Source organism: Capra hircus, chromosome 14, assembly GCF_001704415.2.
Source record: "Capra hircus breed San Clemente chromosome 14, ASM170441v1, whole genome shotgun sequence".
Taxonomy (NCBI): Eukaryota; Metazoa; Chordata; class Mammalia; order Artiodactyla; family Bovidae; genus Capra; species Capra hircus.
Genome location: NC_030821.1, coordinates 396,534 through 411,220, shown reverse-complemented (window position 1 = coordinate 411,220; position 14,687 = coordinate 396,534). Strand labels below are relative to the sequence as shown.

The 14,687-nt window shown below is 44.7% G+C and overlaps 1 protein-coding gene across 4 annotated transcripts in view; it reads left to right on the top strand.

Annotated features, from left to right (window-relative positions):
• The window catches only part of MTBP (MDM2 binding protein), a 67,975-nt gene that overhangs the window by 20,646 nt on the left and 32,642 nt on the right, over positions 1 to 14,687 (top strand). For all 4 annotated transcript variants that reach the window (XR_001919110.1, XM_018058135.1, XM_018058134.1 and 1 more), the window contains 4 exons: positions 5,007 to 5,180; positions 6,316 to 6,423; positions 11,322 to 11,477; positions 13,920 to 14,037. Coding sequence is in view for 3 of the 4 variants with exons in the window: in XM_018058135.1 (XP_017913624.1) it covers positions 5,007 to 5,180; positions 6,316 to 6,423; positions 11,322 to 11,477; positions 13,920 to 14,037 (556 nt within the window). In the remaining variant the exon portion in view is untranslated. The remainder of the gene's footprint in view (positions 1 to 5,006; positions 5,181 to 6,315; positions 6,424 to 11,321; positions 11,478 to 13,919; positions 14,038 to 14,687) is intronic.

The window sequence follows — 14,687 nt, the reverse complement described above, 5'->3', positions numbered from 1 at the left end:
CGGTGATGGGGTCACAGGTTTAGTTCTCACCCGGAGTGGCCAGGCCTCTCAGCTGTGGGGAACCGCTCCTCCGCAGCGGTTTGCTCGCGGACTGCACTCCTGCCGCCCTCTCATCGTCCCAGCTCCAGCCTTCTCCTTAGGGCTTCCCGCCGTCTAGTGCACCTGCTGCTTGTTCATTTCTCTCACTGGGGAGGAGAGGAGACAAGCTGAGCTTTTTACTTTCACCTGTTGCTTCGCTCTCAGTGCCCTGAACAGTGCCTGACCCTTGAGGGACCCCATGGACTGCGGCCACCAGGCTCCTCTGTCCATGGGATTCTGCAGGCAAGCTGGAGGGGCTAGCTGCTCTCTTCCCCAGGGGAGCTGGCTGACCCAGGGATCTAAACCCAGGTCTCTTGCACTGCAGACAGATTTTTCCACCCTCTGAGCTAACAGGGAAGTCCTGACCCTTAATAGGTGCTCAAAGATAATTGTTAAATAATAAGTGAGATGTAGACTGCATTTCCAGTTAGTAGTAACTGCTTTCTGGAAAAGTGAAGAAAGACTTTGAATGGACTGCAGTGCTCCAGTTTTTATCAGTTCTTCAGGTTTAATGTGAGAAATCAAGGGATGTATATAATACATATGTGTATTAGTTTGAACTGCGGTATGTCAAAAATTGTTAAATAGCAGCAATTCATATAATTTGACCTAAAATAGAACAGTGCCCAATTTGAATTATGCTTAAATTGAATGGCAAAAGAATGGTTTTTAAAAGTGATTTTTGCTGACGTAGCCGAGTATTCAGTACTGGGACAAATGTGAAAGAACTATGGAAACAAACGCGCGTCACTAAACCCGACTGCATTTCTGAAGAAAGCCCTCGATATTTGAACTTGTATTAAAAATCCAGTTGTTTAATGAAAAGAACCTGGTACACCATATGTTCACAGAGATGTTCTATGAAGTTGTCAAAAAATTGGATGTTGATCACTGCCTAATTTCATATAAAGAATGAAAAAGCTAAGGCGCAGAGAGATCAGGAAACTCGCCTGAGGTGCGGGATGAAGCCGGAGTCTCCACCCGAGCCTTTCTTCTGGCCGTCTGTGGCCATTTCCCCACCCTGAATTCTACTTTTGCCACATCCTTTAAAAATTGGAATTCTTTTGAAAGGAAACATTTTGAAGATACTCGGCCAGAAAAAAAATTTGTTAGGACTGATAAAGTACTTTGCATCGAGGAAGCTTGTGCCTTCTTCATACTCCAATCAGTGGGGCAAAAGTGTTTCAAAATAGTGAGCTGAAACTGACAAGGTTAAGGTGACGCAGTGTAATTTATTTTATGAATGTTTTTGCCCTTGAGAAGAGGTAAAGGACTTGGATAAAGATTTTTAAAGAGATTTCTGTGGCAAAGACAAAGCATTCTTTCAGTCAGCAAAACTTAAATTTATTGTATGCTCCCTGTATTCAGGGCATTATTCTAGATGCTAGAAATCCAGTAGTAAAAACAGTCAACCAACTTTACTGTATTAACTTTTATTAAACATACTGTGGAACAGCATACTTGTTCTCTTCAAGCACAGATGGGACTTTCTTCAGGATAGACTATATGTTTGTTAGGCCATTAAACAAGGCTCAGTAAATTTGAAAGGATAAAAATACACAACGTTTTCTCCAGTTATAATGGAATTAAATTAGAAAGCAACAGCAGAAAGAAATCTGAGAAATGCTTTAAATATTTGGAAACTAAAATTTAAGCACACTTCTAAATGGCCCACAGGTCAAATTAAAAACACGCTTTTAACCGAATGAAAGTGGAAACAAACATAGGAAAAGCCCCTCATTGCAGTTCTGAGAGGCTCTGAATGCTTATCTTAGAATGGAAGGAAGGCCTAAAGTCGACATTAACCTCAGGAAGCAAGAATACTAAATCCGAGTTAAGGAGAGGAAGGAAATTAGACCAGAAATCAATGAATGAAACACAGGGGGCTCGATCTAACAGAAAGTCCAAGACCTGTACCCTGCCAACCGCCAAACATCACTGAGGGCATTGAGGGAAGAGAACAGTGAATGGAGGGGTGCGGCGTGGTCACGGGTGGAAACTCAGCATTATCACGCTGGCCCTTTTCTCCACACTGGCGTATAGCGGTGCGGTAGGAGTGTGAGTCCCTCAGTCGCGCCCGACTCTGTGCCACCCCCTGGACTGGAGCCCGCCAGACTCCTCTGTCCATGGGATTCTCCAGGCCAGAATACTGGAGTGGGCAGCTGTTCCTTTCTCCAGGGGATCTTCCCGACCCTGGGATCAAACCCAGGCCTCCTGCGTTACAGGCAGATTCTTTACCATCTGAGTTACAGGGAATAGATTCAGTCTAATCTCTAATGAAATTGTAGGACGCCTTTTCATAGAAATTGTCAAATCAGTTTGACAGTTTCTGATACTAGATTTACAGGAAATTACAAAGATCTAGAATGGCCAAAACAATTTTGAAAAGGAAGAGCAGCTTATGAGAATTTATACTGCCTGATTTGCAACGCACTCTAAAGCTGTAAGAATCAAGACAGAGCTCAGGTGTGTCAGTGGAGCAGAACAGACAGGCATGCCAGTGAGAAAAGGATGGTCTTTTTAACATACCGGGATAATTGAATGTTCACACGTAGAGACTCAAATTACACACATATATGCAATTACGTATACATGTAAAGTTACATATGCCTAAATGCAAGCACTAAAAGGATAAAGCCTCTGTAAGAAAGCATATTCCAGAAGGGTGCTCTATTAACAGAAGCCTAAAAATTCACCAGAATTTAAATGCTTTGAATAAATTCACCTGTCCTCTTTTTGAAAGACTCTGCTAAGGAACAATTTAAAATCTACTAAGAGGAAATAGTTTCAATCATATTGTCTTAAAATGGACAGATATTTTAAAAAAAATTCTTACAACTCAATAGTATGGAGACAACCCGATTAATAAGTGGCTTAGAGACTTTGGAGAAGGAAATGGCAGCCCACTCCAGTGTTCTTGCCTGGAGAATCCCAGGGACAGGGGAGCCTGGTGGGCTGCCGTCTGTGGGGTCACACAGAGTCGGACACGACTGAAGCAACTTAGCAGTAGCAGCAGCAGTAGAGACTTCAGGTGGTGCCAGTGGTAAAGAGCCCAACTCCCAATGCGAGAGGCATGAGAGACGCAGGTTTGATCCCTGGTCTGGAAGATCCCGTGGAGGAGGGCAGGGCAGCCCACGCCGCTGTGCTTGCCTGGAGGACCCCAGGGACGGGGGAGCCTGGCGGGCTGCAGCCCATGGGGTGGCAAAGAGTCGGACACGACTGAGCGGCTAGGCACGCAGCACGCTAGTACTGACCACATTTGCAAACGAAAGCTCAGTGCTGCTCTCTGGCTTCCAAAATCCTGGGAATTAACGTGAGCGAAGAAGGGTGAAGGGCCTCGGCATTCGCTTAATACATGAATGATCAGCTTCAGCCCTGAGCTCTGTCGTATCTCCCAGGCCAGAGACATTCTGTTTTACTTTCTCCAGAGAATAACCGCCGCGAGTCCCCTGGGTTGGGGAAAGGACGGTCGTTTGCCTGACAGAATGTGGAGGGATCTGGACACCGAGCAGCTTTGAGACAGACTCAGCCTGTTTTTACTGTTCCACCGTATTTTGTTTCCGGTGCCATCCCAGAGTCCCGTGTCGGGCGTTGTAATATAAATTCTGTTGCTTCCAAACTCTCCCTGGTTTTCCTCAGCTTAGCAGCTGGGAGTCTGAAGTCTGTTTCCAATCTTTCATCTTCTTTCCTGCTTTCAAAGTTCAGTTGCTGCTGTCTCTTCTCTCAGATATTGGTTCCTGTAGTCCTCTGCTGTTTTTAATTTATTCTCATTTCATGGCATTTCAGGAGATAGTGAAAATAAATGCTTATGTCCAATTCACCATCTTCTGCAAAAAGGCTTCTGTTTCTATTTTTACTCGCAAAGGCTCCACGGTTTCTCCTTGACTTCACTGTAGCCTTGGTTTGCTTTTTGCTGTCTTAGCCGACCTTCGCAGCACTGGCCTGCCACAGTAGTGAGTGCTGTCCGCCCCACTGTGAAGGCCGTTGTGGATGCGCCGTGCAGGAGCCAGAAGCTGTCTGTGAGCACGCGCACACTCCTTTCCCACCAGAGGAGCTGCGTGTGCGTGCAGGGCTCAGCTTACTCCACTTTTTAAGAAGCGGAAGCTGGAAATAGCAGTTGATACATTATGGGTGTGAACATATGGAAAAGGTGTACTAGAACTCTGAAGAGCCACATCAGAAGTTAGCCAGTGAGTATGCTGCTGCTGCTGCTGCTGCCAAGTCCCGTCAGTCCGACTGCGACCCCATAGACGGCAGCCCACCAGGCTCCTCCGTCCTGGGATTCTCCAGGCAAGAACACTGGAGTGGGTCGTCATTTCCTTCTCAAATGCATGAAGGGGAAAAGTGAAAGTGAAGTCGCTCAGTTGTGTCCACCTCTTCGCGACCCCATGGACTGTAGCCCACCAGGCTCCCCCGTCCCTGGGATTCTCCAGGCGAGAGCACTGGAGTGGGTTGCCGCTCCCTATTCTGATCGTAAGATGTACATGCTTTATGAGTACCATTTTTGTTATGCGTCTCTGCTTTAAACAGCTTCCTCAGTTAAATGCATAAATTAAATTTTAAAATGTTAAATTTAAGTAGGGCTTCCCTTGTGGCTCAGCTGGTAAAGAATCCGCCTACAGTGTGGGAAACCTGGGTTTGATCCCTGGGTTGGGAAGATCCCGTGGAGAAGGGAAAGGCTACCCACTCCAGTATTCTGACCTGGAGAATTTGATGGACTGTATCGCCATGGGGTTGCAAAGAGTCAGACACGACTGAGCAACTTTCACTTTCAGTTAAATGAACAACTGCTGTCCCAAATATATTGAGTGACACCTTGTTTTAAAATAACATAGAGATGTAGTTATATCCTATGGATCAAATGTATGATTCTGCTGTGTTGTCTGCTGAATTTTCACATGCTTAACAAGACAGTTGTTTTTGTTTAGTTCCAGATGTTGAAGTGAAAGGAGAGAGTTCTAGCTATTATCTCTTGTTACGAGGTAATGGCAATGGGAAGTGTAAAGCCACGTTGATTCACTCAGCCAACCAGATCAATGGCTCGTTTGCGCTCAGTTTAATTCACGGAAAGCTGAAAGCAGCAACAGAAGAAACCAGATTGAGTGAGTGTTAACTTTAGAGGGAAAGCAAAGCATTTTTACATTTGTCTGTGTAAATAGTCAACTACGTGGTTTTTAGTGAACTTATTGTCTTCAGACTGCATTTCACTGTCAGTAAATTTGCTTTTACTTTAAATATTTTGTAACACATTTGAACAATTTAGAATGCAGAGAATTAATCCCTTACGTATCATACTTCTTAAAATGTAACAGGTCATCCCTTCAGTTCCAAACAGGAAAATTTTTAGTATTTTCTACTTTAAACAATTTATCTTTCTAGAATTTACTTCCCATTGTTATTTGCTTTCTCCCAAGCATCTTTATTGCTCATCTTTTCCGTCCAGCCTGGTCGTCACGGTGTGACACACTGCCCCAAGTCTAGCTTACCATGACTGCTTATTAAAGCCTCTCAGTGCTGTGACAGGGTGCTGCTTTGAAGGTCCACGTGTGATTGCCGGCACACACGGCTGGGGCTTCTTTCATCTGAAGACTCAACGGGGCGGGCGTGTAGGCCAGCTCTTGCCCCGCGTGTTTGGTGCCTGGGCTGGGGAGGCTGGAGCAGATTGAGCTGCTTTCCTCTTCACACGCCCGTCCTCCAGCCAGCCTGGGCTTCCTCGCGACGGCGTCGTCTCCGGGAAGTCTGAGTCTTGTGCGGTTGCCACCTTCTCTTAGAGCGAGTGTTCTGAGAGGCTGTGAGGCTTTCTGCGACCTACGTCTTTCATTGTCGCTCTCACCATGCCTGTTGGTCTCCTGGGGTAGCCTGGATTGATTGTGGAAGGTCTACACAGCAGGCGAGAAGCAGAAACGGATTCACGGGGAGGCCGTCCTTGAAGACCGCTCCTATGGTCCGTCAGTGCTTGGTGCAGCGGTTTCAGCAGCTGAAGGAGAAGATGCGGTGGGGGGACTTCTGCTCTGTTGCCTAAAGCCTCTGAATTTAAGAAGCAGGTCAAAGTTTAAGATGCAAAATAGTTCAGTGTGTTTATTTTCTGCTGTTCATTTATTACTGTTTACTTTGAAATATGCAAGATGAAGAAAGACAAATAATTGACTTAATTACGTTGTAACACATTCCTTGAGAACTAAATATTAATTGTTGTTATAAACCATCTTTAATACTGGTTTTTTTCCTGTTTCTCAGGCTCTCCTCTTGACCTCTCGTCACTCCCAAGGTTCTCCAAGGAGCAGCTTATACAGAGAGAGAGACAGTTAGCCAGCGCTCAGGCTTCGGCTTTGAAGGAGTGTCTGCGTGAGTCACCAAGCGTGCGTTTCATTCTGGTGTAAGGACGGTGACCTGTGCAGGCCTGATGCTTTATCTTAACACTTTTTTCTCACACGCTTTCTTTTTGATAGGATACTCACTTGTAGAACTATTCTTTTTCTTTTTGTGGGAGGTGAAGCAGAAAGAATAGCTTCCTCGCTTTGCCAGGCAAAGGGGCCGCAGTGGACTCCTGCCCTTGAAAGCTCCGTCCCAGCCCAGGGCGCTTGGCGAGGAGCGCTGTGGCGGCGGCTCAGGGTGCTGAGCGGCGTCGCAGGCGCAGTTACTGTGTGTGCAAGGTCTTAGGTGGTCGGTCTCCTAATCTTTGTTTTTTTTTTTAATTAAAAAATTTTTTTTTTGTAGTCAAAGTCACATAATATAAAATATACTATATTTTTTCCTGTTTAACTGTGCAGTTCAGTGGCACTAACTACATTCTTAATAGAGGTAATGTGGGGTAGAAACAGTCTGTAATTTTTTTCCCACCAGATTCAGAATATTCCTATTTACTTGTATATTGTGGTTACCGTTTATTATAATAATTATCCAGGAAAATTTAGTTTCTCATTATTTTTAATTGTATGCCAGAAAGAATACTTCCTGGTTAATGTAGTCATCTTTACAGAATTTCTCTTCATATCATTTAGCTAGAGGAGAGGAAGGTAGAGATTGCAAGCAGAATGAAATACAAGTCCAGAGAAATTAATGTGTTAACTTGAGCATTGCTTCTTAGACTTTAACCATAACTAAGCACATTGCACGTATTGAGTGAGGTTGGATCGTGGGTTTTTCTTTATTCAAGAAATTGACACTTTTTTAAGGGTTGTTACTTAACATTTTTTCCTGTTTCTAAATGTGAACTTGGTTATCAATCTTAACATTGTTTTCATAAATAATCATTCATTAAGACCTGACAGGGATGTAAGCTAATTAATATAGAATTTCTAAAAACTTGATTCAACTTGTGAGGCTTCATTAGTTGCATGTAGAAAAAATGATTGTTAAGTACATACACTATAAAATGAAAAATATCACTGTTTAAAAGCATTTAAAAATATTTTGGATTTGGCAGTTCATTTTATTCAATGGAGAATAATTTTTGAACACCTGGCCTTAATAATTTGTGTAAGAATTACTACTTTTTTACTTGTGCAAAGCCAGAGTGATTGTGTAGTCTTGGACTCCTCAAAGTGCTTTTGCTTTTTTTTGACCATGAAAATAATGCAGTATAATTGGGAAAGGCAAATTAGTTTCAATAGAAGGTAGTATGTATTAACCCAAGGGGGAGAAAAAAAGGAAGAAACCTAAAAATGGAGTTACACGCGATCCAGCATCTCCGACTCCTGAGCATATATCTGTAAAAGATGGGAACCGTCGTTCAAAAGGGTGTGTGTGCCCCGGTGTCTGTAGCAGCACTGTCTACAATAGCCAAGACGTGGAAGCAACCTAAATGTCCAACAGATGAATGGGTAAAGAGGGCGTGGAATATCACTCAGCAGTAAGAAAGAAGGAAGTAATACCATCTGCAGCAACATGGATAGACCTAGAGATTCTTACGCTAAGTGAAGTCAGACAGAAGGTGAACATCACATATCACTTACATGTGAAATCTGAAAGAAGGATACAAATAATCTTATTTATAGAACAGAAGTAGACGCACAGGCATAGAACACAGACTTATGGCTACCAAAGGAGGAGAGGAGAACGCAGAGCAGGGAGAAGGGCGGATAAGTGCGGGATTTGGAATCAGCAAATGCAGACTGCTATATATGCACACACACAACAAGCGCCTGGTGCGCGTAGCACAGGGAACTCATTCAGCAAATGCAGACTGCTATGTATACGCACACACACAAGCGCCTGGTGCGCTGAGTACCTTGTGATAGCCCGTAACCGGAAGGAGCCAGGGAAAGAGAATGTGTATGTCTCTGGACTGCTCTGCTGTGCGCCTGCAAGTGACCCACCGTGTAAACCAGCTATACCTCAAGTCAAAGGGAAGGAGAAGCTGAAATACCAGGGAAGCACCAGTATTTTCGTGGATAAAACCCGTATATTTCAGACATCTACTTGCTTGGTATTATTTGCTTCTGACTTTGTTCTAGCCCTGCCAAACCTCTCTCTAGGCTTTGACTCTTTGCCGTAAGCCTCTGGCAGCTCCTTAAAACTAGGTTCCTTCAGCATCTTCCCTCTCACCTTCACTCTCTTCCTGACCCTCCCAACGAGAAAGACTGAGAGCGGAAGAGCATGCAGCTTCCTGAAGCTGGTCCCTCTCTCCTCTGGGTAAGGCCGTCCCTCCTGCTTGGTTGGGAAGGGAATATAATCAAGTTGTTGCCTATAGGTGTGGCTAGAAGCTCTGCTTCAGGGAGGAGGGAGGAGGAAGTGCTGAATAAATGCTGAGCATGTGGAAGCGCCAGCAGCCGAGTTATAACCCAGGCAGGAGCTGGGTGGATGGCCTCAGCACTGGGCCAGGACACGTAGCGGGGTGGAGGTTGAAGGAAGCCTCAGAGCTAGTAGCTGCTCGAGACGTCAGCTCTGGGGATATCCACGCACTGGCCAAGTGCAGTCTGAAGCATTAAATCTTGGTTAAGGTGAGTGACCCGCTTAATCCATTATGGTGGAATTATCTGCTGAGCCAGTCTCTCCTTACCAGAGAGTGAGTACAGAGTTGGGATCTGGCACAAAGGTTCAGATTTCATGTATCCCTGGAGGCAGAGGAGGATGACAGCAAACCACGTTTCCAGTGTGAGAGAGTCTTAGCGTCTCTTTCAGAGATTTTCAGAGGAGTGAATGTAAATATAAAAGTATTTAAATCGATGTAGTTAATTTATACCTGATGAAAACGAAGAGGAAGGCTTTGTTTGGGTAAAAATTAATGTTTCAGTATCAATATAGATTGTAGTCTGCTGGAAAACAAGAAGTTGTTCAAAATTCTGATCTCTCCTGTGCTTAATTTTAAAAAATATTTTCATGTTCATTGCCTGTTCCTTTATCAGATCATCCTGTACTTGTTTCACGGGTATAGTATCTTTTCTTATTTCTGTGAGAATATTAATTGGTGCTTTGGTGATTTAGCCGTCAAGTCATATCTGAATCTTGTGACCCCGTGGACTAGCCCGCCAGGCTCCTGCGTCCATAGAAGTTTTCAGGCAAGAATACTGGAGTGGGTTGCCATTTCCTTCTGCAAAGGATCTTCCCCACCCAGGGATCGAATTCGGGTCTCCTGCATTGCAGGCCGTCTCCGCCCCAGAGAAGCCCTTATGAGTATTAACCCCAGCAGACTTCCTTTGTTGCCTGGAACGCTTTTGCTTCTGCTGGGCTCCTTTTCCCTTATGCTTGCCTTAGTCTTTCTGTCTCATCCCAGACTTGGTTTTCAGTTTGGAGGGGCCTAGTGAACAATACTTGTTTCCCAAATTTGGAACCGACTGAGAAACAAACTTAAGAAACACACTGATGGAGATAACTTCCTGGATTGAAGGATATGACTTTTTAGAGCTATAGCGTCTTTTCTGCTGTGTATACCCAGAATTGAACTTACTCCCTGAACGACAGACAGAGCTGGGCAACCACAGGTGAGGCCTGCTGCGGCAGGGCTCTCCCCACCACACAGAGGGCGAGCCTCCTGAGGACTTGCTCGCTCAGCGGAAGTTGGAAAGGGGAGTTCTGATCAGAACGTGCCTGGTTTCTTTTCCAGACCAGCTCAGTGGGTGATGGGAGGGAGCTGGAAGCATTGCTGAATTCAGCTCCTTAGGTGTCTGAACATGAGACCATGAAAGCAGAGTTCCCTGTCCCCTCCACCCCTTTCATTACCTGTCGGGTGATTTTCCCCGTCCTGTTCTAACTGGGAGATCTTATGCGTCGCTCTACTGTCCTATTCGGCAAGCTTCAAGAGTGGCGGAGTGACTGTTCGACACTGTTTCTGAGGCCCTGTCCTTACTCCCGCCGTAGGGTCAGTGTCTAGCTCTTTTCCCCTGGGGCATCCGCGTTTGCACAGGGAGCGCCCCTCATCTTTGCGGTGGGCGTGTGCAGCGGCTGTCTCTCTGGCTGGCGGGGTTGGGAGTCTGGCCTGTCCGTGTGCAGGCTCTCCCTCAAGCTCGCGGTCTAGCCCTCCAGCGCCAGCACCACCTCTTGCTGTTGGGTCGCTAAGCTGTGTCCGACTCTGCACCCCGTGACCTGCGGCGCGGCAGGCGTCCTTGTCCTTCACCGCCTCCCGTTCCCGATAGGCTGTGATCTTCCTTCACCGTCTTCCGTTCCCGTAGGCTGTGATCTGAGGCTCCTCCTCTGTCTCTACCCCAGAAGGAGAGCAGGGTCGTCTGGCTTGAGGGCTGGAGGCCAGGCGCGTCCATTATCGGTCTTGCTCTGGCTCAGGACCTCCCTGTTTGGGTCGACCCTTTCTCTGACTTGGTCACCGGTCCACCATCATCTCATCCTCCAGAGCTCGCTGAAAGCTGCCATCGTTTAGTGTGTATTCTTGTGTTGTCCTTTTTTTATTCCTCGGTTGTGATTCTGAGTTTTGACTAGAGAGGGAATAGATGGACATGACCCAACCACCACATTTAACTGAAAGTGTTACAGGTTTTATTTTCACATAAGCACCAACACAAGGCCATTCTTCATCCTCTGCAGTGTATTTCTGAAAACTTCTGTAAACTTGTTTTGACTGTTGCTCACCTTTTAGTGTTGACAAATTACTCTGTTTGTTTCACATAACTGAAAATTCTTCTATTACCTTCATATGGGACTGAAAGGAAAATAGGCCTTCCACGGGAATGCCGACTTGCTTGACAAATTCATTTGTTTTACTTTTGAAAGAATTTCCCCTAAAATATAGTAGCTCAAAGGGTTTAAAATAACAGTTTTATTTTTAATCATACTGATTTGTTGTCTTATAGAAAGGAGAAAGTTGGCACAGCAGCGTGAGGTAGTTTCTGTGGATGAACTCAAAAGTCTGCTAACATGCACAAGGGAACGCTTTTTAGGTCATTTTGATGCTCTTATTCCTAAAACAAGTCTAATAAAGACAGACGAAACCTCCAATATGTTACATGGTAAGTTTTTTGTTTCTTTAAATAGTAGTCCTTTTTTGTGTGTGTAGCATTTATGAGAGTTATTATTAAAACTTATGTTTTGATCAAATCAAAATCTATCAAGTTGTAGTAGTGATATATTCGTGTGTACAAGTATGTGTAAATATCGGTATGTTGTATTTTTCATCATTTAGACATTAGGAATTTTCTGACTTTTTTTGTTAACCATGTTCAGTATAATTATTTTTGAGCGAAGGAAAAGCACTTCAAGGTGATTCCTCTTAAAACTGTTACTGAGCTGCCGGAATGGGTGGGTTTCTGTTAAGCTATATTTTCATAAGGTGAGGAAAGCAGAGCTTAGTAAGCTCAATGTGGTTAAAGCTACATATAATGAGACGCTCCGCACTCGCCGTTTGTCACAGGAGGGAGCCGCCAGACTCGCTGAAGGAGCGGGAGGTCGTTTCTGTGCTGACTTGCATTTCTTTCTATTTTGCTGCTCTCGGTTCTGGCGATGAATTTGCATAGCGTGAAGCTCTGCAGGATTTAAAGAGGGAGCGTTTACCGATGGCCTGGCATTGTAAATGTATAGGGTAATTTTCTGTTGGTATTCTGCGAGAATCATCTTTATCCCACACATTGATAAGAAAATGGCCACAGAATCAAGTCAATAATAATGTTCGTTGTGTGCCTTGTCTCTGTGTGATGCCCGGAAGGCGCACAAAGAAGCAGAAATTCGGTGGCCCTTGGCTTTGAGCAGGCTTACGATCTAGTTGGGAAAGAAAACAGAAGCACGGCGCCTCGTGCCCTGTTTCGAGGCCCAGGCCTTTGGGGCGAGACAGCCGGGGCGCAGACCTCAGCTGGACGTCTGGGCAGCTTCTTCTTCCTCTCCATGCCTGCTTCCTCATGTTTCAAATGGGGATAATACTACCCAGTTACTAGGGTCATTATGAGGGCTAACTGAGGTGATCCCCATAAAACCCTTGGCCTGTAATCCTCTCCAGACAATTGCGGCCACTTATACTGCCGCCATAGCCACTGCTGGGGTCGGAGCGCACGCCCAGTCACCAGGCCGCTCCCCTGCGACACACGGGCGTGTGTCTGCACCTGGTATTTAGCCTGTGGCATGTACATTGATGTAGATTGTATACGCTAATTTAATAATTTATATTGTAATATTTAGGGGAGTAATTAATGTTTACTTTTATTTAACATGGCTTGTATTCTTCTGTGAACATAGCCTGTAATTGTTCAGAACTACTAATGGTTGTTTCTTTATCCATTTTTTGAAAAGCCATGCCAGCATTATAAAGCAGATTATTTCATCCTGAAGCTTATTCTTCCACGAAATAGTCACTATTTCACCACCTTTATTAAGAAGCAGGAACTACTATACTTGGATGGTGTTTGGTTGGGGCGATCCAGCGTAGACGCTAAAAATGGTTTTAACTATTGAAGACTAAATAGTTTGAAAGTAAAGGAAAAATGGTGCAGTCGGCTTGTGTTTTCATCTGTGGTTTTTTTCTTTTTAGTTCAAAAATTTCTTCCCAAATCATTATCACTTTGTAAGAGCCTAAAGTATGAAATGGGTTTTTTTGTCAGGGTTGGCAGTTAGTCAAACAGCTACTGTCCAGTAATTTTCAGTCAGTTGATTAGAGTAGTGTGTAGTAGTCCACAACAGTGTGAAACACCAGATGGTTTTGGACCCAGTAGCACAGTTGGTGATTTTATCAGTCTTAAAACAGTCGCGATGTCCTCCTAATGAATAATGAGAATGGAAGACGGCCGTCTGTCTTCAATGAGGACTGTGGGCTATCAGCAGCCTCAGTGTTTGTCCATTGCACCGCACCGACCAAAAAGGGAAGACACCCTTAGTAGTAAAATGGCGTTTAATGTTAGTGATTCACTTGAAAATGAGTAAGTTAGAACGTCTTACATTAATATATGTGAGAGTTATTTCTAAAGTGATCTTTACCCTCAAAACGTCTTAAGTTATTGTATGATTGTACTGTTGAGAATGAAGTAATCTTTTAAAAATGTAATTTTTCAGGGTATTGGTGCTAATTCCTCTTCTGCTGTGGAGACCGCATGTTATATCCCATATGTTCTCCCCAGAGTTGTCTCTTTTTCATTTAGAACTAATTTCGCAAAGTAACAAAGCTATGCTTTCATTCCCTGTGAGTCCCTGCAGTGCCCACTCCTCTTCTGAATCCAGCCCATAACTTTTATTATGAGGAGAACGTAAAATAAAGCTCAATGCTACTTTTCTTTATCATTTCCAAACACCTTTTCTGTGCCGTTGTGCATAGTTCGGGCCATCAGAGGCCCCCTTCATGAGTGCCTGGGGCGAGCATTGTGCAGCTGACCCAGCTGGCTCGTGTGTGTGTCTACATGTACGCATTTTTATGTAGCAAAATTCAGTGTGTTACTGCGGTTCAGTGCTCACACGTGCTTCTTTCTCTTCAGATAGCAGTTCACTGGAGCTTACTTCTTCCCGCCTAGTGGAGACCAATCCTCTGGAGTGGCCAGAAAGGCATGTCCTTCAAAATTTGGAAACTTGTGAAAAAGCTAAACAAAAAATGAGGTAACGTTTAAATAGATTATTTTGTATGACCTCTATTTTTTCTTACTCCTTAAATTGTGTTTATGAGATAGTAGTTTATGGATTTACTGTAAAGGATATGTGTGCTCACTGTAGACAGACAGGCAGACAGACCGAGAGGGACTGCTGCAGAGCAAGGTGTCCAGGAAGCGCTCTTTCCCTGCCGTATGCTGCTCGCGCTTTCTGGGTACACCACTCACAGGCAGCATGTCAGTGTGTGACCGCCAGACCATCCTCCATAGACGCACAGAAACATGACTATGAAAGAGAAAGTGTAAAAGTACAGGAGTGTGTGTGTGTGGCCACTCACTCGTGTCCGACTCTTTGTGACCCCACGGACTGGGGCCCACCGGGCTCCTCTGTCCCTGGGATTCTCCAGGCAAGAATACTGGAGTGGGCTGCCATTTCCTTCACAGGAATGTGTAAAATGAAGTAAAAGTACTCTTTTCCTTCAAGCCATTTAGAAATGTTCCTGTTTTACATTTTTATGTTTGTATATGTGGCCGTCTCTAGGAGGCAGAGTTGGTGTCTGCTTGTTTTGGCTTGGTGTGTAGCGGGGTGCTCAGCATGTCATTGCTGAGTGGTGCAGGGATGGGATGAAGACAGGGATTTGACTCTGCTGCATTGCCCTC